Genomic DNA, 25,398 nt, shown 5'->3' with positions numbered 1-25,398 from the left:
AAATTACCCATAGCCTCAGAGGAGAGATGGGAAGCCCTAGTGGTAGCACCAGATCCTGAGCCTGTCAGGGCCAAACAGGGACATAGTCATAGGAGACAATTACATGCAAAGCAGATTAAGAAGGAAATGGGTTCCCCACGGGCTTTTAGCCAGGTTCTTGCTTAGCTCTAAGGGATTATCTTCAATATTACTCTATTTTTCTGTCCCTCATGGACCACTTTTGATGCTAATGTTCTCAGCCCCTCTGTTCTCAGCACCTTTTTATGGCCAGCAGATTGGGCATAATTTGTTACTCACTATGAGGCAGGAAGCAGCAGCTTCCCAGCAGTAGCTGGGAATTCACTGTGTGTCCCTGGGAGTGGTTTGCCTTTCTCTGGTTCTCCTGTTAGCCAGGAGATGTGAGAATTCACCTTCCTGATGGCATTCACAACCCTTCCTCAGCAACAGCCAAGAGGAAAGAATATATTATCTTTCCCATTCCTGACCCTACCTGTAGAAGGAATAAATCTGCTTAAGTGGTCAGGCATTATCTCTGTCCCAGCAGTTGCTTCATCTCACCACTGGTGGCTGGACCACATAGGTAACTTGATCTTTCTCCTAAGTTAACGGTTCTTTTCTAGAGTGTCTGCCCTTTTCCTGCATATGATGATAGCGCCAGTGTGCTTACGTCAAGGCCGGTGGTAGCCATGGTTAGCCCCAAGTCATCAGATGTCTGTAGGTGTCAGGAGCATTAGGGGAGATAGTAACTTTCTTTACTTCTGCTTCATTAAATGATTCTGGCTTTCTTTATACATGTAAGCTTGGGCATTTATTTGCCTTTCTGCCCCTTTTTGTACTGGGTCAGAGGAGGAAGGAGAGCAGCATGCTCAGTGTCATTTCCTTTCCTATTGCTTTTTTCAGCAAACCATTTTATTCTGTAGAGGGCTGCCTTCCTCTGACATCCTTGTACCTCCTTGGGTTTTTATCTCCTCAGCCTCAAGTCAGCCTACCCTGTGACATTTCCAGTGTTCCTTTTGTTGTACCACCTTGGTTGACACTTCTTATATTGCTGGCATCAATTGCTTTTGATCCTGCAGTCAGTCAGGAGGTATCTCACAATGCGCAGTTTAGGGGCTGGCATCGATGGGATTCAGAGCCGTTGTCTTTAGTTTAGTAAGAGGATTGCAGTGGGTGGGCCATCTTGCAGATTTTAGCATAAGTGGCCACTGTTGAAAACTTGAGCAGGACATTTTTCTGTTGTTTTCCTCTGTAAGACAGAAGGTTACTGCTGTGAATGTGGGTACAAGTATATTTTTTAATGGAGGGGAGATACGAAGAAAAGAAAGAATCCATGGTCAAGGTGTCTCAGGAGACAGTGGGAATCCATTCTTGAATTAACTTTGTTGGCTACAGAATTGCTTTGTCAGGGAAAAGACATCTGGGGAGGTTAATTAACTTTCTTCCTTTTGAGAACCAAATGAAGATGTTCTCATTCAAACCCGTGGTTATTGGGCTGTCAGTATCTGGGCAAATATTTGAAAGGTGTAACTCTGAATACGATTTCTTGTTCCTTGGAGCGTATTCCTGATGTTGTGTTTGCTTCTCATGGTTGTGTGTTTCCAAATGAGCTTCTACCAGTAAAGCTGAGGGATCCTGGAATGATAAGGAGTAGGTGTATGTGTGCATATGCTTTTCAGAAATAACCTACAGGTTCTGGGTAGTTCAGACCAATGGAATAGCCTGTGTGTTTGGACTTCCCTCGTGGGTCCATATGTGTGCCATAAATAATAGGAAGTGATGTCCTAAAATAGTTTCTTCATGGTGGAGGTGGACTGCATCTGCACAGAGAAATCCCCAAGAGTTCTCCATGGCATTCCTTCAAAAAGGCAACTGTGAATAGAGACTGTGGGCTGTTCTACACCCACACGTGGCCGTTTTAGTACTTCTGTCTGTGATGACATGGGGAGAAAGGAAGCAAATGAACTTCCCAATGAGACACAGAATAGCCGTTACATGGCAGTGGCTTTCTGTCACCAAGCTAAATGGGAACCAGTAAAAGAGGGGTGAAGACCTTCACAGCCCATCCACAGTCCCCAGGCTGATCATGTTTGGTTGCCCTATTATGTGCTCCCCAGGATATCTCTTCATCTAAAAGGCATGGTTGACACTAATGTCTAAAAAAAGGTACTAGCAGGGCCAGCTGGTGGCTTGATGACTCTACATTTGGGCACTGCTGTCTAGCAAACTTCCTGCCAATGCATAAAGTATGAAAGCTTTGCACTGAAAACAAGCTGTAAAATAAATCTTATAATACACTTCCTTTTCCTCCTTCTGCTCTCTAGAGTGGTGTCAGCTGAACATTCTGGCCACAGCAGGTTTTAATTTTATAGCGTTAGGAAGGTCCATTTTTTGGGGGGGATGTGTGCCTATGAAACAAGAATGTTCTTCAGTCAAATGCAGTGGTTTATTCAGAGAAATGGGCCATCTCATGGTGATATTTTTGGAGGAAGGAGAGAAGTGAGGGGAAAGAAGCAATGTCTCATTTATTGCACTTGTTTTTCCCTGGCTGTGTACCCTCATCCCTAAAGTGCTTCACTCCAGGAGCGTGAGTGTGAGGTGTCAGGCACACCACTTGCCGAAATGGTCTTGCATCTTTCTTGTACCTCCCTAGCAGGAGTGTATCTATGTGCCGTAGGAACATTTAGCCTTCTCTCCTCCAGGTGGGGCTATCCCTTTTTATTTGAATCCTTGAAGACCTCGTGACTTTGTCCTTATAGCTCTTGAGGAGGTACGTAATAGCCAGAGGAGTATCTGATCATCTCAACCAGTACAGTGAGGAAACCATTAGGAAGCCCTTGTAGGCTGCAAGGAACCTGCACCATGAGGAGTACTATAAAAAAAAAAGACAAATGGAAAATGAAGAAATAATCTTGTTTTATTTGGTGTTTGGGCTATGCCTTGAATCCCAATGTGAAATGAACACTAGCTTTGCAAAGTCCAGAGATATGGCAAGAGATGGTATCTTCTCTGAAGAGCTCATGGTTGCGATTTTCACCCTAGATATGAGTGGTACAAATAGATTTGAACATAGGATTTCTCAGAGGGTTGAAGGTCTGTGTAAAGAGGGAAGGAAACAAGAAGTGGGATTTTCTTAGGATGCCACCTTAAGTGATTTAAGACTGGTCCCATTGACTTTGGATCCGGCCCTAATTAGGGATGTTTTCTTCATGAAGGACTAAAGCCTTGACCTACTGGCCAGTTTATATGACTTGGTTGTTGGAGGCCATCTGTAAACTCAGCAGAGCTGTCAGGTAGCTGGTGCTTCACGTATTTTAAGAATAGGAAAACAGAATCTTATCTGAGACTAGAAAAGATAGATACCTAAAAGATTTGTTTGGGAATAGAGACACTCAGAGCTTGCAATGGCGAACTGGGCATCTCAAATATTTTGTTTGTCCTTTGAATCCTTAATAAGACCCATATTGTGGATTCTGTTCCCCTTTCTAAGGTTACTGTAGTAAGCTTGCAATCAAACACCAGCTTAAAGGCCCCCAAATTAGGGAGTACGAGATGTAAAATCGGGAGTGAAAAGACTAGAATGGCATGCAGAGGCTATTTCATGTATCAAGTCAGGTTGAAGTTTGGGAGCAGGACTGAATACTGTAGATTAGCTCTGCTAAACCAGTGACCTTATCACATTCTCCCCAGAGTGTATCTCATAAAAGAATGTGCTGGAAGATAGTACACAATCATCTTACCTGTCAAGCCAGTGTCTTCATTTAGTCTCTTAAGTCAGTGTTGAGAGAACTGCTGTGGTGGGTGGTGTCTTGCAAACACTTTTCTGGACTTCTTGGCAATGTTGAAGGCATCTTAGTGGGTTCCAGGCACACACTTTTACCTATGTGGGGCCACCCTGTTTGCATACTTAAGGTATCGCTGAAAGGAACTCTACTGTCTTCCCCCATTTGGTGTCTCAGGACCAAGCAGGACTCTGCCAGGCTGAGGAAGCCCTGGGGATAAGGAAAAAAGGAAGTTGAGTTGAAGCAGTTGCTGATTTAGTCTAGGAACAAAACAAAACATAAAGTTCAATGCCAGGTTGGGAAGCTACCCCTCACTTTATTTACTAAGGTGTTTGGGTGCTCTGCCTAGAGATCTGCTGATGTGAGCACATATCTTCATGTTTTTCACATCTGGACAAGCCCGTGGACATGTGACTGTGTTCAGGTGTGAGTGCTTCTGTTGAAGTAGCCACTTCTGAAACAGAGTCAAAGGTTCAATGATGGCTTTGGAGGAGTGAATCCAAGATGGTAATCGCATTCACTGCTGGCCTAGTTAAGCCTGCTTCTTTTGGTTCTGTACAACTGGTTTAGGGTTTCTTTTTTATTTTTTCTTTTTTGTTTTATTCTTTCTTTCCCTTGTCTCTTTTGTCTTGAGTGTTCTGTCTCAGTGGCTGCAGATTGTGCTGATGATGCACCGCTCAGAGCAGCTTGCTGCTCCTTCCTCTGCAGCAGCATCATCTTGGCAGGTCTGACACCATTAACAACTTGTTTTTGTCATTGTACTGAACTGATGTGACTTGGAAGGGGCCCACAGGGAGCAGATAAACATAGTGACAGGGGTCATCTTCATACAGCCTCCACTCTCTTCCTAGCCACTTCAACAATCAGTATCTGCATGTGAGCCTGCACATATACACACATGCACAGTGCTTTGTGAAATGCCTTCTTTTAAGTCTGGATCTATTTACTATCTTGCTGGTGTTGCTGAATTAAGAAGTAAATTCACTGCAAAGGTCACTAGCAGGATTGCTTTTAAAAAAACAAACCAGCTTCTAAAATGTCTTTACTGCCCCTGCAGTCTGTGAAAATGTACTTTTTTGAGAGCCTCTGCACTCTGTGCAGCCAGTTTGTTAGTGTAGGGTTGCTCTTCATGCAAGTTGTTTTTTGCAGGATTGACGAAGGGCAGTAGTAGGCTTTGCACTCCTATTTATCTTAGGTCTGTTGTATGAAGAGAACTAGGGAAGATACTCTTTCCTCCCTTGGGCCCTTTGCATTTACAGTCAGGCAGCACAGCTGGGTGTTTCCAGAGCACAGTAGGAGCTATTTCACCTCTGCAGTGCCCTGGTATTGCCTGTTCTGCTCTCCTCTCTTCATCCTCTCCAGAGCAGCTTCCCTGCTTCTATTTCTTGCAGTTAGCTGAGGTTTTGCTGTGGCGGTTTGAATTGAAAGTTACTTGTTGCCAGTATACAGAGTGGTGAGCCTTGACTGGGGAGCACTGTTACAATGAAATGAGGGCTCCTGAGCCATGTGGAACGAAAACCAGCAAGGTTGTTAGCTGGAGCCATGCTTTATTCGCTCCGTGCTGGTGGTTGTACAGGGCTGTGTGCTTGAAGGCAAGAGGTTTGCAACCTAATACATATGAAGCATACCAGCTTTTGCCTCCCTGACTGGCTGAGTTAGATCCACTGCAACTTTTCTTCGTTTATTGTCCCCAAAGGTCAGTCTAGGGACTGAGTCTGTACCAGGAATGAGGGTGATGTTTGATTCTTTTAAACCTATGTTTTGGTTTTAGGGTAGCAAGTGTTTGGTAATGAGGTTGAGGATTGAGCAAGATACAGGCAGAAGCAGCTTCATGCATTCACCTCTGTGGGTATATCTCCATAGCTTCCCACACTAGCCCTGCACAGCTGACCTCTCTGTTCAGTTATGCACCTGTGGCATATCAAAGACGGACTCCAGTTCTGGGGAAATCTGAAGACCTTTATTTCGTGTCTTGCATCCCTTTTATAGTCTACTAAGTGCTAAGCAGTAACTTTCCACCCTCTTGCTTCCTTATCATCCCGATTTAGCAAAACTGCTAAGGGTTACAAATATTCACATTGTTTGGTCTGTCTTTGAGATGCACATCCTGCTTTATCTTGCAAACCGTCTGCTTTGTTTTGCTAACTGATCTTTACCCTTCATGGTTCTCTTTACAGTTCCCAAGGCTTAGGCCTGACCAGGGCAATAGCACCTGGTGTTTTCTTCACTGTTCCCAGGGCTTAAGGCAGACCAGGGCGATAATGCCTGGGTCCATTTCCTTAACTATTACTATCCTGTCACCCACATGCACCAGGCCTGAATCAGGAGTTAGGTGGATTCAATGCCAACCCCAGACAGGAAAGCTCTCCCAGGCTCTGGGTTTGCACACCTGTGTCAGTGGCAGTCGAGCCAGCAGGTTTCCCCTTCACAGTCCCTTTCTAGAGTAAGATTCCCAGCTCTGGCAGAACTTTGTTGTTGACTGGAGAGACAAGCTCCACACTTTGCAGATTTTAGCTTAAATTCCTGTAAATCTCACTCCAGAAAGTCAGGTGTCAAGTTCTGAAATCCAATGAGCTCTCGGGCCAGGGGACTTACCTGTTCAGAAACAGGCTAGAAACTCTTTATATTTCACATTAGTATTGAAATAATGCAGGCATATGATTTTTTATTTGAAGGATACTAAATTCAAGTGAGGCAACAACCAAAAAGTAAAGCTCTGTCTTTTTGCAAAATGGTGGGGTGTATGTATAGCTAATGAAGGAAAGTTCCTTTAGTGTCCACTGTTTACAGTTGTACATGTGTGTAATTAAAGTAAATTAAAGAAGCAGCAACATATAGCTAAGACCACTTCCCCACACTACTCCCATCCCAGTGGCAGGTGACCCTCCTTCCACCTGCATTGTTCATCAAATTTCATGTCAAGAGGGGAAATAAATTCTCAATTGCCACATGTTTAGTAATTAACCGCGCTGTAATTCCGATGTGCAGTGCTGTCACCCGCCATTGGGTGGGAGTGGAGAAGGCACTGCATTTTGTTGATGGTTCAACATTTTTTTTCCTCATCATTTTGACACCAGAGGTAATTGCCATTCCTGAAATATTTTCTTGCTACCATTGCAAAGCAACTGTTAGGGACAAATTAATTATGAAGAATCTCGTTATGACAGATTAATAGGCCAACAGAGGAGATTTCTTCTTTCAGGCAACCGAGTAGTGCAATCCAACAGCTCCTGTATAACTGCTGGAAGCACGTGCTTCTCTGTAAGCCAACACATAAATGTTGGAGATGGGGAATTTGCAAGATGAGGACTAGAGTATAAAGTGAATTTCCAAGCTTGCTTTTATTGAGCTTTTGATTCCCAACATCATGTGCCAAAATGAGGTTGAGTCTGGGCATTGCCATATGGACAGCCTGTATTCATTGTTGGTATTAGACCAATGTCTTTTGTCTGGGCATGACCATGGTCGAGCAGCATCATGAAGGCTTGGAAGTGAGGAATGCTGGACTTGTGGCTTTGATGGATTTTAGAACAAGACACAAACTCATTATCTGGACTGTTTTATTGCCACTAAGGGTTCACTGTATTCAGAAGGTCTGATCTGATGTACTGGCTGAGTTCCCCGTGGCCAGTGATGTTCTGCCTGCCTGTGTTCCCCTGGAAGTTGCAAACTACCTGCCCCAAATCATTCTCGTGGGATGCTCTCTGGGGACAGCTGTGATATGGACCATAAATGGCTGCTTTCCTGTAGTGGAGATGATTGAGTCACCCTGCCTCCCTGTGACTGAAGCGTTCTGTCGTAGGGAAGGAGGAGTTTGAAATATCTGGATAGCTAATGGCTGTGTTTAGAAGCTCACCCAGTTTATGTGCAACCAGCACAGCAATTCATATAGACTTGGTAATTGTGCTTTCAAAGAAACAGATATCTGGCTCATAGTTGACTGGCTACTGTGAATCCGCTAGTGATGAGTGGCTACTATGAGTGAATCTCAGGTGTTGAGGAGCACACAATTGAAAAGGAGCCTATTTTAGGCGTCAGAATGGGTGTAACATAGATTTAAAGAAGCTCCTGAAGAAGGCCTGTTCATGTTCTCAGTGTTGCCTTCTTTGATGTCTCACTCAAGTAATCGGGCAGTAAGGACTCGGCATAGGATCTCTCTAATTGGGACTGGAGTCCCATCTGACCGCCTTCATCCAAGTGCTTTTACGTGCAGCACTCTGTCCCTGCCCAGGAAAGGAACAAATCTTCAGTGGAAATCAGTGCGCAGCATGCCTTGATCTCCTTACTGAGAGAACAGTGAAGCTCCGCTCTTTTCCAGAGATCAAATCAAGACCATGTTTACCCCATTTTCCATCTTCTCCTGTGTGCTGATGTCAACTCCCAGTTTTACTGTGACCTCATCCTTCTTCCTGAGATCTCTGTGTCTCTGTGTGGAGTATGTAAATGCTTTAATATTAAATACTGGAGGCTAGGAATCATAGATAGCATTACTTTTGGATTACTAGCATCTGATTTCATTGTTTTTCTTCACATCCATCTTGTATAGTGCTAATTCTCTGTGGTCCTTTTTGGCATGCAAATTTTGTCTTTGGGGACTATCTGCAGTGAATGTATTTTGCCAGCAAGGTCTGGTTATTTGGAGGATCTTAGTCAGTATTATTTTTCTGTCAGGTTTTGCACCAGTTGCCTTTGTGATAGGTCTTTTGCCTTGAGTTTACTATTTGCCTTCTAGACAAGGATAGAAATTAGCTGTCTTTGATTAGCCTATTGATGGAGATTGACTCTTGCCTGTTATCTCCAGTGCAATGTTGTTGTTTGTTCTTGTCCAGTGTTAGCCTTTTATACCAGATTCTACCCCTTTTGTTAAAGCAACCTTGAGTTTCGCTTATGTGAGATTCAGACTGAAACGTCTGGATTCCTAGATGGTGCTTTCTTTTTTAAGTTGTGGAAAATGCTGCCTGACTTGCAGTTTTCTTCACAGAGAAGTTGTAAGTGGGTAGTGATGGACCAGCCTTCCTTTACCCTGCCCCTTGGGGTGTTTGCTCAGGTGATCTGTGGTAATCAGCATCTTTTAAATCAAGAAAAAAAAAAAAATCTGTAGATTTCTACTTCATAGAGCCCATTCCCTGCTATTTGCAGTTGCTTCTCTGAAAGGACGGGGAATAAGGGTAGGGATATTCCTTCACAGGCAGCTGTGCAGAAATCTGGTTTATAATCTACTAGGCTGAACCACTCTTAAATATTGACCAGTCACTTTGACATGGATGGGATAGGTAACTTGAAGGTAGAGGCTTTCTGCTCCTTTTCTTCTTGGCTGTATGCCCAGCTCCCCATACACTGGTAATGTTTTCTGCTGCACCCAATTCCTTGTAAATAAAACAATGGCTGACAGTGAGTCTGCAGGTGGAGGGACACTCTGTTTTCTTAAAATTAGAATGAGACAAGACATCCAACAGCTTTACTGACTGTTTTACTCTAGGTTCTTGTAATATGTTTGACATTTACAAATGCAGCATCCCTGCCTCGTGGATGCTCATTCATCTCTTAGATGAGAGGGAAAACTCAACAACTGGCAATGGAAAAGGCAAAGTGTTGAATATGTAATTGTATGTAAGGATGACCTTAGTTTTATTCCCTTCATAAGCATGGTGAGCCATAGCGAAGTGCAGGGGAGATGTGCAATATTGCTCATTGTGATACCAGCTGCAATAAAGGCAATTGCCTCTGGTACTGCTGGGGGTAATTTCTTCTGCTTATAGTGGGAGCAAAAGTAATCTACTCTAGATAATGAATAACCAACATTCAGCCTCACCTGGGCTCTCCTTTTGTTCATCTCACTTTGGTGCCATGTCAAATATTCATATGTTTTACTTTATTGAACTGCTATTTCATGCTATTTTAAAGTGGCAGTCTCAAAGCCAATATAGTTTCTCTCTGTCGCCTGTGTTTCTAGAAGCCGTAAAGATTCAGTAGGCCAAATGCTACCTTCACTGGCACCCATTTTTTCCAAGTTCTGTCTCCACTGGCACTTGCACAAACCTATTTTTTTTCACGAGAAAGCACAGGAGTGGCTGCAAGGAAGGATCTGACCTTCCAATTTCAGTTTAACAAGTCTATTGATTATGTATGAATCAGAAGAGACACCAGCGCAGTCTTTCATAGTGGTGACATTGCTGGGATCCTAATAGACAGTGGCTGTCTGTCTTGGTGTGCAGCTGTGTAGTGTTAACGGGATGAAAAAGCTGGAATAATTTTTCATAGAATCATAGAATAGTTAGGGTTGGAAAGGACCTCAAGATCATCTAGTTCCAACCCCCCTGCCATGGGCAGGGACACCTCACACTAAACCATCCCACACAAGGCTTCATCCAACCTGGCCTTGAACACCACCAGGGATGGAGCACACTATATGGATATATATATATATGTATTTATATGTATATAGCTATTTATTTTTTTTATTACTATTTTTATTTTTTTTTCACTGAAGTCAGCAACTCTGACTGATACCCAGGAGGGAATAGACCTGCTGAGTAACGAGGGAACACTTTTTGTGTTGGTTTTTTTTTTTTTTTTGGTTGGTTTTTTTTTTTTTTCCAACATAGGCACTTTTGAAAATAGAACTGTGCTTTGCCATTGATGATGACTTACTGGCACCGCAGCCACTCTCTATCTGTTGGATGTGCTGCTATGACAGTCACTGCAGTTTTTTGGAATTGACAGCATAATCCCATGGTTATTATCTTTCCTGACTTCCTCGTCAATCCAATTTAATCACTTCTAGGTATTTCATGTGTTACTGTCTCTTTCCTCTTCAGGCATCCTGTTCCTGTGGGAAGAGATGTGTACTTTAAAGGTCAGAGCTTCTCAGATTAAAGAAGGGGAAAGGAATCTGCCTCTGTCCATTTGGTAAGGGGCTATATTGAGATCTCTAGAGAGACTGCAATGGAAACACTTCTTTCTGGGCTCTGTGACCAAGCTGAATGCTAGTGCCCATCTGTGTGGCTGTGAGATAGGGGGCTCGCTCCCCAGCCTTGGAGTCACCTGCCAGGCGAGAAGTTGAGTATGTACAAGGGGGAGAAGCTGCTGTTGCATGGCTTAGCCATCTGATGTTGACTCAGATAGGTCCTGACTGGAGGTCAGCTGTGACGTGCAGCTGGTAGGGTGGGATTCGACTGTTAGAAAGAGAAAAATGTCAGCCCGCATTCTTCGGCATTGACGAAGTGGATGTGACTATTTCTCCCCTCCAGCTACAGTGGCTGCCTCTGCGCTTCTTCTTCCATGCACACCCATGCTAGGAGAGCAGACTGTGTGAAGCTACCCTGTCTTGACCCTCAGATGCTGAACTAGATGAGACTTAGCTGAGCTTTCTCCATTTTTCCTTCAGTGCTTGGGCCATCCATCCTGGTAAACCTCAACTTTCAGTGTTTTTTTTCAGTGTGTCTTCTGTTTGTTGGTGCTTCTTGTGGAGTCCATGGCTTTTCCAGCTCCTTTTTATTGCAGGATGGGGTGTGGGGACTAAAGGAAGAGGCTGTCAGATATCCATCCTCATTGAACAGATTCCCTTGATAGTCATTTAATCTCATCTCCCACCTCCTCACTAACCCTAGTAACACCCTGTGTGTTTCGCTTTGTGTTTACAGTGTCTGATGTCTTGAGTAGCTGGAAAATGTGACCAGGTCAGGTCTTCTTGGGACCATCTTGTTTTATTATGAAATCATGAAACTCTTTCTCTTCTATGCCATACTGATTGATCTGTCTTGCAGTGGCTCCTGATCCTTATTTGTTTTGCTCTCCCTGCTCTATCTGGGACTTCAGACTTTTTGGAAGTGAAGAGACCATCTCTACACCCCTCTCCCTCATGCAAAGCCTCCTCCGTAGCTATAACTGTATGAGCTTCAAGGAGACCTGCTTCCTACTGTGGTCCTGTTTGAGCTCTTCTTCCCACCCTCCCCATGGCCCAGGACAGACCTCACTTCCCATAGACACAGCTGTCTAGGAGTGTTCTCCTTTCAGGTCATCTTTGCTGCACAACATTGTCTCTTGCTGTTCAGTCAATAGCCTATGGTTTCTGTAGGGTGTGTCAGCAGCTCCTGTTTAGGGAACACTCCTGAATGTAACACACATCTTGGTTGATCTTTTTCTTAAAGCAGATGAAAAGAGCAAATAAAACAGGGCTTAATAGGATTGGTGGCTGGGAGCCCCCCATTACGGCTAAACACAAGGGCATGTAAGATGGTGTGTTTACAGCCCTTCAGCTTGTTTTCACTGCCATCTCACACAGTCTGATCCAGGCTGAGTTGAATTAATTTTGTTAGCAAGATTTTGAGAGATGCTGTGTCAAATCTATTATAATTTCACCTGCCTTTATAACAGGAGCTGCAGGCACTGTGATCAATGGATCGAGACGTGCCTAATTTCACTGCGGCTTCTGTAAATGTCTCTGTGCCTTCTGCAGTGTGCTGTTGAATTACTTCCTATTTTCCGTGGGTTCTCTGCAACAAAGCGCAGAACAGATCTCTTTGTACACCAGCTCTATGAGGACAATAAGGCACTGAAGGCACTTTTGGAAATCTGCTGACTTGCAAGTAGTATACATCTGTGTATACATACATCTGGTCCTTTCTTCTGCACATCAGAGCTGATCCTCATGTGTAAATACCATTCAGGTAAGTGTACATGTCCCCCTAAAAAAGCCTGTGTGAAGGAGCTGTTGTACAGTCACAGGGTAAAACAGCTTCAAGAGCAGAACCTTGTTCACTGGAGGTGATGTCTGTAGGTGTAAAGGACTCGGTTTGAATGATTCCTGTGTTCAGCAGTTTGATCTGAAAGTGTTAGTGAGAGAGAATAGATATGTAATGCTATAGAATAGATAGGTAATAGCCATAGAAGTGGTACATTCAAGTTATTTTAGCATGTTACCATCCCTTCCTTGTGCTCCTTGTTCTTCCTGCTCAGGAGACTTGGACAGAACAGTGCATTATATCACGGAGGTGTCTAGAGGGGAAACAGCTGTTCCCTTCTGATTTTTCTCCTAAACTGCCCTACAGATAACTAATTGCAGTTCAGTTGCTTCTATTAGCTATTTACCTAAAATTGAGCTGGCTAATGAAAATGTTTCTAATTAATACGAGGCAGATTAAAACTCATTACAGCAAGGTCGTCAGTAATGAGAGATAATCAGAGCACAAATGACCGAGCTTGGAGCAAAATGAAGACGGAACTCAAGCAGGTGATTGGTGCTGGTAGTGTATGCACTAGCCAGTAAAGGCGGGATTCAGCAAGGTGACTGCTGGTGCTCTGTGCTGTGGTTGAGCAATGCTGCTTCCTCCTCTCTAAAGCAACTTGGGAAGTGACTGGCTGAAGAGATGGACTTCAGCCCAGTGTAAATGTTTCCTCAACCAAGTGGCACCTCAAACTAGGGGTTTGTTGCTAGGCCACCCCTTAGTCACGTGTACGGATTATTAGGAACCATGTTGTGAATCAGGGTATTAGTAGGAAGAATGTGGGAGCATGTATAGTGTAGATAGGGATCAATATTTTTGTGTGCTCGTGTGTGCATGATGGCTTGGAGGGTGGGAGCTTGCATGTCTGTAAACATGAAATGGGCTCACCTGGATTTGGAAAAAGTCTCTCATGATCTCCAGGGAGGTTTTGCACAAATCATGAAACATGTTTGCTTGAATTTCAGCTGCCTTCAGCACTGGTGATGCAAGGCCACAGCACCAACACCAGATTTCAGCTGCCTGACATAGACTCACTGTGTATATCCTTCCATTTGTACAGACATCACTGGCCATCCTGCTAGCTGTGTGACTTTTTGTTCCTGTATTTGTGAAACTGAGAAGCTAAGAAATTGTCACTTTAATCTAGGGAATCATCTCTGTCCTTTATCCTTTGTTAGGCTATAAAGCTCCCTTCTCACTTCCTGGCTGTCCCAGTGGCAACCAACTTGTGGTAGAATTTCTGAAGGATCTTGATCTCTGCTAGAACTATTTTGAGCTATGGAAGTCAAACCTGAGAATTAGGGGGATACCTTTTTAACCAGGGTTTGCACCAGGGGGAGCAAACTAAAAAGTATGGGTCCGAAAAGGTAACAATGTTCCTGCATAAGGGGACACATATGGAGTGCCTTACTGTCATATGGGCAGACAGAGACCCATAAGTAAATCTTTAGGAATGTTGTACCTCATTTACACAAATAATGAATTGTTAGATAGTGGGGTACATTGCACCAGTTCCAAAGGCGAGGTTGTGTCCGTGATCAGCAGTATGATCAGCTAGTATTAGTGTAAGGAAGCATTTGAATGGGAAATATCGGGTGTGCCTAGGAATGAGATTTTGTAAAAGGTAGGCAGGAAAGATAATACAAAAAGGAGACAATAACAATTCCATTTAGAGTTGTGTGTCTCCCTGCAGCATCCCTGCTGTCAGTCAGTTTGATTACCAAGCTGATAGTGAAGGCTATAATAGTTTATATTAACTGTATGCTTATATAAATATGTTGAAAGAGATAACAGCCCCTTAGATGCAAGTATGCTGTCATTGCAATGGGTTCTATGTTTTCTCTTGCTGTTTTTAAAACACCCAAGAACCCTATTTACTTTACCAGTAGCTATGTCCTTCCTAAACATCTTCACTGGTCTTTTGGCATTGCACTTGATTTCAGTCTGTCAGTGTGGTAGTGGCACTGTCCACTGAGGTGGGCATCCTTTCATTCCTCTCTGGTTTGTGGTGTCTTAGGTTATCTAAAGCTGTTCTGTAGTTTTACCAGTTGTGTGCGTATGGCCCTGTCATTGTTGGGGTGGGAAAGGGCTGTGGCCAGATTCCTCTTCTATCGTCTCTGACGCGTATTCTCTCCCTCCCTGACTTACAGTATTTTAGGGATATCCACTACAGAGGTGTGATGACATCTTCTCTTCCCTCTGTATGGAATCCAGGTGACAGCCTGGTTCTTTCTGTCCAGTCTCCTGCAACTGCAGGTATTCCTGGAAGAGCTGTCTTATCCAGGATGGCTGACAGCATATAGGCCTGAGATGCTTCCACACGCTGTGTTCCCCAGGATACTTCCCAGCATCCCAGAGGCTTAATATGAAAGACCATAAGCAGCAGTTGTGCTGTGTCGTGGGAGGAAAGCAAGAGTCCATCACCAATGTCCCAAGTCCTTGCAATGGCAGGTAATTCAGTAAATACAGAAGATCCTTGGAAGCAGGTTGAACCTCAGCAGAAGGGGTGACTGATTTAACCAGAATGTGGGAGCTGAATACACCAAATAAGTTCTTTAAAGATTTTAATGATGCACCCTGTTTGCGTTATGTCTCTCACTGTGGCCAATCAATAGGGTAATTTTGTCTTGATGCCTTGAACACGAGTGTTTAAAGTCCTTTAGACATTTTATTACATGTAATGTCCTTACAAATCTGTAAAATGGGGGGGGGGGATAGTGATCCTGAGTTTTGTAAAGAGCTTTGTAAAAGCACTTTTAGAGATGGAAAGCTCCATATAGAATTTCATATGGTTGTTCTATCATAAATGTCTAAAGCCTTTCTGAATTCCATTAAACTCTTGGCTTCTCTGTCCTCTGACAGTGAGTGGCCACTGGTTAATGCTGTACTGTGCAAAATGGGATGTAAAAAATACACCACTTTTAAAAGGCTGTTGTTTTGTGGAATGTCTTGTTATTTCCTGTTTTGTGAGGCTGGAACTAGGAATGGGAGGTTTTATTTTCATTATTTCATATCACTCATATCTCTTATACATCAGTTCTCTCTAATCTAAACAGTCCTTGAACATTTCAGATCTTTTTTTATAGACTCTTTTCAAGTCTATGATTATATTTTCCTTGTCCTTCTCTATCTTCTTTTTTTTTTTTTTTTAACTGTACCTGTTTTTGTGATGGGATGTCCAGAATCCAAGGTGAGGTTGTGTTTTCAATTTATACAGTGGCATTTTGGTAGTGTTTTTCTCTTTTTCTCTCTTAACACAGTCAAACAGCTTGTTCGGGTTTCTCTGATCCCCACTGTGCATTGAACAGGTGCCTTCACTGAGCCATCCACAACGATGTGATGCATGTGTTGGGTGGCTACAGTTGATTTAGAGTCCATCAGCATGTGCCAGTGGGATAAATTGCACCTTCCAGTATGTGTAACCTTACAGCCATCTATGCTGAGGGTGATCTACCAGACTACTGATTATTCACCTGTCGTTGGTAGGGACCTGGCAGAACTTATTTCTCCATAGTGGTGAATAATTTTTGTTGCATCTCATGGAATTTTTGTCACTGCACCATTTTCTCCTTTGCCAGATCACTAGCAAAGGGAAATTAAGGGAAGTTAAACCTTGGTATAAGAATGAGTGTAATGGGGCAGTCTGCTGTTTGCTTCTGACAGTGATGCAGGACGACCCATTTCAGCCCATTCTGCCTCATGGGCGCTACCTGGACTTGCTTCCCTTTTCATCACTTTTTTCAGTGTTTCCAGTGCTAGTTCAGCTTTGCTGGAAGTGACAATGTTGTGGGTGGTAACATAGACACGGCTTCTGCAGTATCACTCTGTCTGAAAGAGCTCAGAGCAGGTTGAAATGAAGCTGTGGTAAAAGCAGCCTTGGTTTAACTAGAGAGTCTCTCACTGGTGCTGTCTGTAGTGCTGGGCTTGGTGTTGCAGAGAGGGAATTCTGAGCTGGGAATGGGGTAAAATGAACATGTGATGTTCTTGCATCTTCTCCAGTAATTACTCGGTTTTCTTTTCACCCTTTGTTATGGAATTTATTGAAAGCCACTTGAAAGTCTCATTAAATTATCTCCCTTTTCTCTTCTGTTGGCTATTGCATTACCATGCTCAGAGTATTTTGGTGGACTGGTGAAGAATTATTTTTTTCCTCTCAAAATCCCTGTTGGCTTTTTTCCGTCATACCACATTTAGCTAGATGATTTTTAGTACTCTCTATAATTATCGTCTCGACTAATTTATTTGATACAGAATAAAAGCTTGCAGGACTGTAATTTCCTAGATTACTGTGGATTTTTCTTAAAAATGGGGCAACGCTTGTTCCTCTTTGGTCCTCTGGAAGTTGACAGTTTTAATATGCGATCCCATTTTTATAATAATTATTAGTATCTTGGCTGCTTTCTGAATTAATCTATACTTTTTATATTATTAAAGTTTCCAACATATTTTCTGGAGATTTCTTTCTTGAAATGCAGTCCTGGAGAGTGTATCTCCATTATAAGTAGCAATGGGCAGGCTTCTCCTCAGCATCTTGCCCCATGCAGGGAATTGACTGCAGCAGGAGAATCACAGAATGGTTTGGGTTGGAAGGGACTTTAAAGATTATCCAGTACCAACCCCACTTCCACTAGACCAGGTTGCTCAAAGCCCCATCCAACCTTTCCTTGAACACTTCTAGGGATGGGGCATCCACAATTTCTCTGAGCAACCTGTGCCAGTGTCTCACCACCCTCACAGTAAAGAATTTCTTCCTAGTATCTAATCTAAATCTCCTCTCTTTAAACCTCTCCTATCACTATATGCCTTTGTAAAATGTCTCTCTCCAGATATCTGTAGGCCCCCTTTTAAGGTCTCCACAGAGCCTTCTCTTCTCCAGGCTGAACAAGCCCAACTCTCTTAGCCGGTCTTCACTGGAGAGGTTTTCCAGCCCTGTGGTCATATTTGAGTTCCCTCCTCTGGACTTCTTTAATAGGTCCACATCCTTCCTATGTTGGGGGCCTCACAGCTGGACACAGAGCTGCAGGTGTGGTGTCATGAGAAGGTGCCTCCTTTCTCTTGCTAGGTCTCATGGGTGGGCATCACATGGTGTGGAGCTGTTATTGCTCATCTGTACAAGAATGCTGTCTGGTATGAAGGTGAGAGGAGGGACAGCTCTTCTAGCCCTGAGCTCTGGGTGAAATCCAGCCTGATGTCCTTTGTGAGATGTCTGTGTTCACAATGTTCCTGGAGGCAGTACTCATCACCAGGAATTTCTGGTGACTTTTTTGTTATGTCTTTGACTAATTGCATATCAGTTTTTTTTTCTCTGCATTCCTAATCCTCATTTCATGTTTTGCCAGCTATGAATATGCCTTTCAGGGTTAGAATGACTTTTCCGAGGGCTTTTTCGTATGACTAGTGGCTTCCGCCACTTACCTTACTGTTTCTAGTGGCCTTTCTGAGCCCTTCTGTCACTAGGTATGTCACCAGGTACTCAAGTGTTCACCCTTATATTTTAACTTTGGTATTTATTTTCTTCTGAATTAATTCCTTTATTTTTAAAACCAGGTTAGCATCTGCTAATCTGTGACACTTGCACGCCTGGTGCTCTGAAGAGCAATTCTTTGCCAAGGTCTCTGTGAGTAAAGGCTTCTTAAGAAGCATCAAAATGACCTGAGAAGACATCTGCTTGTACACCAAGGGTAAAATAAAAAATGTCCCTTTGCAGCTCCATGATAGCTGAGTATGTGCTTTGTCCCAGAGATGCCTCCTCTCCATACCTAGCAGTTGTTACTTTCACTATGACCCACATGGAACGATTTTAATAATCAGTGTTAATCCCAATCTACCCAGGGTTTACATAAACCACGAGTAGCCAATGGAGAATTTGTCCTGCTGACTTTAAGGGAAAGGAATGACACAGAAAGAGATGTCCGTGTGGACTGAGGGGAGAACCATGTACACACACCAGACAGCATTTGTGATCTGAAGTGCTTCCTGAGGGAGGCTTATTCTTGGTAATCCTCAGTACATGAAATGCTTCCTTTTTCTACAGGGTACGTTTAGTCATGATGCAGACAAGCAGCTTCGTGTCTAACTAGCTGTTTTTCCCAGCTCTTTTCCCCGATAATAAGAGTCTTCAGGTATTGCTTGTGCAGCAAAGAGCAACATTTTGTGAGATTTCTCAGAGAAAAGCTCTGAGCAATTCTGGGGGTTTCTCTTCACCCTGCAGTTTCTCCAAGGTAGGATAGACACATGGGTCAACAGCACTGGACAACAGGAGTGGGAATGTGGCACTTTTACTTTGCCTGTGACTAGGAGAAGGTCGCCTATCAGAGAAACAAGTGCTGCGTCTGGACCATGACCTAGCTTGGGGAGATACAGGCAATTAATAGACAGCGTTATGAACATATTTCTGCTAAAATTCCTGATCTGGTTGGTAAGAGACCTTGGAATCTGCGTTCATCATCCTGCTTTGTTCTCACTGTACTTCTGCCTCTAATACGGACTAGAGTTTTGTAAACTGTAGGGCTGCAGATAGATTTCCTTGTCCTGAGAAAAGCTACCTGGTCGTCTTCTGTCTCTCTAGCAGAAGCAGGAGCTGGCATTCCTTGGTCCAGAAAGCCATCCAGGGCAGCTGTCTTAGGAGTTTTAGCCAAGCCACCTGTGAGAGCATGGTGGATGGTGCTGTGCATAGCGTTTTGTTCTGTGTTGTTCCTGAAGCCTTCTGTAAGGATGCTTTTGTCTTTCTTGGCCAAGGCTGCTGTGTCCATGAGGCCAGCTGGGTCCTCTACAAGATGGATAAGTTTGGGAAGGCCAAAATTTCCTCTCCTTGTGGTAGAGGAGAGGCTATTTCCGCCTCCTTCTGAGCAGTAACTGACATGAAGTTACACCCTACATCCAAGTGTGTCTACAGTCAGTTGCATTTTCAGCTACCAGGGTTTTCCATCTTGTTTTCTCTGTCTCCCTTGCGATCCCTGTGGTGTGGTAGGTGCATTGGAGCCAGCACCTCTACACCGAGCTGGCTGCCCAGCTGCATGCCCAGCACATACAGCCCCGGGGTTGCCACTGCTCTGCTGAGTCATGCCACTGCCTGGGGTCATTTGATGGGCTCCTGCTGTGCCTGGGGGAGGCTGCAGGGCTCTGCTGGTACCTGCTCAGTGCTGGGGTTTTTGGAACACATCTGCAAGGAGCCTCACCACTGTGTCCTGGTGGTGGGTTCCTGATGCTGGTTGCTCAGGGCAATGGGCTGTGGCTGTCCAATGCCCCGAGGAGGGTGGCTGGCCACCGCTTCCCTTCCCCTTCCTTGTCGCTGCTGGTGGGTGATTTCCTCCACAGCTGGAGGGCAGCAGGCAGAGGGTGATTACTGGAGCTACATAAAAGCTGTTTCCCTGTAATGGGCTGCACTCCCAGTGCTGTGACAAACTACCCAGCTGCTCTGGCTCCCTCCCTCCTACTGCCTTTCTCTTTCATCCCATTACTGCCTCCCTGGATTTCTTGCTCTTGTTCTCTTTCGCAGCTTCCTTTCCTTGTCCCCTTTTGGCCTGATTTTTGTCACCACTGCACACAGGGGAGGAGAGCAGGGAAACAGCCAGGGCAGAGGCTTGCTTGTTACAGCAGGAGATTTAAAGCTGGTGTGTAAAATGCAGTACAATAATACAAGAGACTTCAGGCATGCTCATTGCCTATGTATTTTCGAGTGCTTTTGAGCAGGCAATATGCAGGGGGAAGCTGACTCACATTGCACGGATCATGGTTGCCTATGCATGCCCTCCTAGGAAAGTGTATGTGTGCAGCAAGCTGTCAAGTCTGGCATGCTGAGTGTGAGACTTGCACATTAGGCTTTCTCCTCACACTACCATAGGCCTGTGTTTTGTGCACATGCAGCTCAGCACCCAGTCTGTCCCCTGACGTGTTCCCAAATGCAAGACACTTGCCCAGTCCTGTGACGTAACACGGCACTGCTTTGTATGGAGGGCAAAGACGGCCACTAAATGTGTGTGTGTGTGTAGTGTTGATGCATGTTTTGGTGGAGTCCCTCACAGCAGGATCTTGGGCAGATAAGGTCTGCAGGCACATGATTTGATCTTCAGTGACTTTCTGACGCAGAATCGGGAGTGTCTATGCAGATAGGTGTGAGGCATTAACAGGAGATGGGTGCGGAGCTATTTTTTTTGTCATTCATTTGCCTAGATTTTAATAATGTATTAGGGCAAACTTACCTGAAGTTTGTTAAAGAATATTGAGTATAGCTGTGTCCTTGGCAGGAAGCTTTTCTAGTGAGAGTAATAAAGGCAGAATAAATCATTGTTGCTGAAGGATGTGGTGGCTGGTCAGTTCTTGAGAGGCAGAATGAACCTCAGGAGCTGAAATCCAGACCAGGCAAGTGGTTGACGATGGATTTTGTCATTTGGTGGCTGCATTTTGGCCAATATGAACAAAGCTGGCAAGTCTCCTAACTCTTGGTTGCTAAAATCATTGTCATTGCAGACTTTGTTGGCAGTGTAAGCAGTAAGACCAAGACCTGGCTGAACTGGAGGGATGCAATTTTCCCTTGTGTGTGTCAGAGTGAGCTGAGGAGAATGGAGGACTGTCTATGTACTGTCCTCATTGCCAAATAGACATCTGTAGTTTTGATTTTTAACGGGTTCTTCTTCCAAGCTTCTGGAAGTTTCTGGGATGTACCTGTACTTTTCTTCTCACTTGAATTCACTGCACTCATACTGAGAGTCTAACATACATGGCTGTAGTCCTGACTTTTGTCCTGACAAATTGTGTATTGTAGCAGTGGATCACAGTGACAAACCAGTGCTGCCCTATGGCTAGACATCATATTCTGTGCAAGGATGGGCAGAGCTAAAACCTAATGTGCTGTCACTGATCTTGGATCCGATACAAACAAGTGCTGAAGCCCCTTATACTCCGGAGTGTCTTGTCCTTATCTGCTTCAGCGTCTCTAAATCCAGCCAGAGACCTATTGCTTACCTGACACATTAGATGATGGTGCCCAAAATCAAGAAAGGAAATCCCTGGTCTGTTTAAGTACTGGACAAATAAAAGGTACCTATGTGGGTGTGTGCATGTTACAGACAGCAAAAGGGTTTGGCTGATGTTCTGGTCTCCCTTCAGGTGCATCTGCGCTCCGCTGAGCGCCTCCGGAAGCTGTGCTGCGTCAACCGAGGCACCTTCATCAAGGTGGGACAGCACCTAGGAGCACTTGACTACCTGTTGCCTGAGGAATACACCCGCACCCTCAAAGTGCTGCACAACCAGGCACCACAGAGCACCAGGCAGGAGATTGAGCAAGTTATCCGTGAGGATCTCGGCAAAGAGGTAGGGGCAACCACAGCCTCTGTTGGTTTCTCAGACCTCAGCAAGCCCTGGGCAGCTAGAGGAAGGAGTAAGCAGGTCCCTGGTGGCTCTCAGTTGCAAGAGGTGTCAAGGAGAGATACACCTTCTCCTTGCCACTGGGAGAATGCCGTGCAAATCTTCCGTGTCCATTGATGGGCATTATTGTTAAGCCAAGGAAAAGAGAAGATAACAGAAGATTAAGGGTATGAAAGCTGCCAGGTGGAAATGGCAAGACTCAGCAGAGCAGCATACCCTAGAGGCTGGTGCCAAGACTAACAGGTTTGCTGGACTTCAGGGTGGAGGGCCATTTGCAACACTGAGGGGTAGGAGCTGGAGGTGTTGAAGTTCAGGACAAAGATATATTAGCAGAGCTCTGTGAGGGATGACTCTTCTCCCTTGGCTAGACTAATCCTAGATAGCACTGACAGCCCTTTACTTTCTCGAGCCCCTAATTAACCCCCAAAGAAAATAATGGCATAAATCACTTTCAGTGCTTGCAGTCAGGTAACGCAGTAGCCTAGGAGTTTGTGTCACCATTAACCCTCAGCAGCTCACAGCACTGATATCAGAGCTGGGTGCTTGTGTTCATTAGATATAAGGCAAGTAACCACAGTATTTAGAGAGGATGTCCTGCTACTTTGCATCTTGACCCTTACAAGAAGATGGTCCCCTCACACTCCAGTCCAGGTTGAGGGGGGGCATTTCAAGGATCACAACTGACATGATGTGATGGAGACAGGAAGCAACAGTGTGCAAAGGCAGTGGTAGAGGAGGTGCATGTGAGCGGGAGGAAGACAGGAGGTTGAAGAAGGGAAACAGTGTGTACATCTGTTGTTGCTTATATAGAGAGGTATGTGGGGCTGTTTTGAGTTGTTCTGGGCTGTCTGACTGTGTGGTAAGGAGAACATAGTATGGGGAACATGAGGTGTGTTTGCACTCTAGTGGGTATATTATGGGCAGATTTGTGCAGGGTTGTTCTGCCTATGCATAGTTTAAGGGTCTAGGTATTGTCTAGTCAGGAATGGCAGTATTTCCCTGCAGCTTAATGGCAGAGTTAATATCAGTCTCTGACCTGTAAGATGCTCTCTCTCTCTCAGCACTGCATCCCTGTAGTATGGCTGGTACCATCTGGTACTCGGGGGATAGATGGAGCAGGGCAGGTTGACTGCTCCCTGCAGATCCCTGCTGCTCCATGGGCCTCCATCCTCCCCTCCAGAGGGGCCACAGAAAGACACCCCAAGGTTAGCCCCCATAAAGTTACTACAGCAGTCATCTCTGGCTCAGTTTGTGTGGTGGCTCAGAGGCTGAGGCTGGTGCTCTGAGGTGGGCCCTTTTCTTTTCTCACAAGTACATATTCAGCTGCCACTGATATGCCGTGGTGTCTTTCAGCTTTTTGGGAGCTAGATGAACCCTCTATGCCTCATTGATTCCAAGTTAGGCAGCTCAGATCCAGTCTCTCCAGCAGCCTTCCCTCTTAGCATTCACTTCACCCACACGGGCAGTGCTGGGCATTATTTAATTTTAAAGAGACAGAAAGAAGGAGGAAAAAAAAGAGGTAGAAATGGGAAGAAAAGAGTAGAGAGGAAATGCTAATGAGAGAGAGAGCAATGATAAAAGAGAGAAATTAAGAGAATGACATAGAAATAAAGGAGCTGGTGAAACTGGGCAATATTAAAAGCTGAGGTAAATGCCCATGTCCATTAGTTACCAAATCAAGGTATTTAAAAACAAAGGATCTGGGGAATGTAATGCACCAGCATTGTCTTTGCTGGAGCTCAGAGAATTTAATAGGCTTACTTCAGGAATAAATTTAATTCCAGTGTAACTACATCCTCAGTACATTTTAAATATAATATACTTAGCTGAAATATAGATGGCAGAAAGTCAAGGTGGAGTGTTAGGGCAGAGGAGACTGCAGACAAGGATCCTGACACCTTCCCCCTTGGGGCCAGCATCACACCTTGAAACTTGCAGTTGAATTCAAGTAGAAGAGAAAATGAGAGAACGTAGGCTTAACCCCACTGGTCTCAAATAGAAATAGCAACTGGAAATACAGAGATACCTAGGGAGGAATGTGACAAGCTGAGGAACTGGGCAAGAGCTTTCAAAAGAGTATGAAGATCAAAAAAAGCCAATTTTGTGTATAGAAGCGTTGTATCTTCAATCAGTTAGAAATAGTCTGTCTTCTGATGTGACCTACTCCTGACAACCTTATCAGAGGCTCGGACGTTTGACAAATAGAGTGGTGTTGTGTCAAAACTGGTGTAAATGCAGACCATGCCAGTGGGGCTGATCTTTCAGCAAAGACAGGGGGCTTGTGGGGTAGGTTTACAGCAGTTCAACATGGCCCTGTTGTCACCACACAGACTTATGTGACACCCTGCTGATGGAGGATCTCCCATCCTAAGCTAGCATCGTGACTGGAGACAGGGAGCCATATGGGCTGATTTAAGGGCAAATGGCATATGTGCTGATCTGACAGAGAAGGAGAAACATTATATATACTGATCATTGAGTTGTCTGGTCAAACCCCGTTTTAAGTCTAGGGAGAATCTGTGTACCTGTTAGAAATCATTTCGATAAAAATAATCAGTAGTGAGTAGATGCTGTCTTTCTAATCTATGCCATAGTGGTTTGGCTAAGTGATGGTGTGAGATAATCATTGTCTTGAGTGTTGTATATAAGAAGCTGAAGTGGGGGGATTCTCAGGGCAATACAAGTAGTAGCCATGGGAGAGGCTGGTCAAAGAAATCTTTACAATGACTCCTGGAAATGATCGCCAGCAAGATCATAGTCTTTTGGGGAGATGGTTGAGATACCACGGGTTGGACTTTTTCTGAATATATTCCTTGGAGCAGCTGTGAAAAGCTATGTGCATAAGAATGGCTGATGTTATATGAATGAGAGTCTCTCCTACCTCTGTTTTCATCTTCCTTGCTTGAATGAGGTTCTGAAAGTGAAAATGTATCAAGTGTGGAAAATGAAAACGAAGCGGTGTGTTCTGTTGAGTTTGCTGTGCCCCAGGAAGGCTGAGAGGCAAAACAGGCTCCACTGGAAGAGCACACTGTGTGCGTGAATGTGTTGGTTCTAGGGCTTGCTTTGTTCAAATGTGGAAGAAGAGGCTGGGGAGAGCCCAAAGGTCAAGTCTTGTCTCCGCTGAAGCCAAATTGTATAAAGGGCTTAAATAGCTGTAAAGAGTCATTTGGAAGGATGTCAGCCTAGCTCTGCTTTGTGGGAATGCAGGTAATGGGAAGTAGTTTCTAATTGCTTGATTAGGCAGCACCTCCAAGGAGACTATAGTTTTCATCCACAGTTAATTGTAGCTTTTACCTGTTGTTCAAGGACTATTTTGCCGTTTGTAAGAAACCTCCTGCAGCCATACAGTAATGGAGCTTGCTGATTGAGCAGGGCAGGATATGTCAACAGTTTGACTGTGGTTTGTAAGCAAAGCACATGTGGTGGAGGAACCTCCTCTGCTGGGTTTGTGAAGCAGGATGCATTTTCACAGTGATGTTTTGGGAACTTAGCTTTAGGTTAAGGGACTTTGCTCTCCTTGATTCTTG

The 25,398-nt window shown here is 44.4% G+C and overlaps 1 protein-coding gene across 3 annotated transcripts in view; it reads left to right on the top strand.

The window, feature by feature from the left end:
* The window catches only part of ADCK1 (aarF domain containing kinase 1), a 79,577-nt gene that overhangs the window by 10,438 nt on the left and 43,741 nt on the right, over positions 1 to 25,398 (top strand). For all 3 annotated transcript variants that reach the window (XM_065685960.1, XM_065685961.1, XM_065685962.1), the window contains one exon: positions 21,614 to 21,817. In XM_065685960.1, the coding sequence (XP_065542032.1) occupies positions 21,614 to 21,817 (204 nt within the window). The remainder of the gene's footprint in view (positions 1 to 21,613; positions 21,818 to 25,398) is intronic.

This window comes from Lathamus discolor, chromosome 6 (assembly GCF_037157495.1).
Source record: "Lathamus discolor isolate bLatDis1 chromosome 6, bLatDis1.hap1, whole genome shotgun sequence".
NCBI classification, from domain to species: domain Eukaryota; kingdom Metazoa; phylum Chordata; class Aves; order Psittaciformes; family Psittacidae; genus Lathamus; species Lathamus discolor.
Note: the sequence above shows the minus strand (reverse complement) of the source record. Positions and strands in the feature narration are given on the sequence as shown.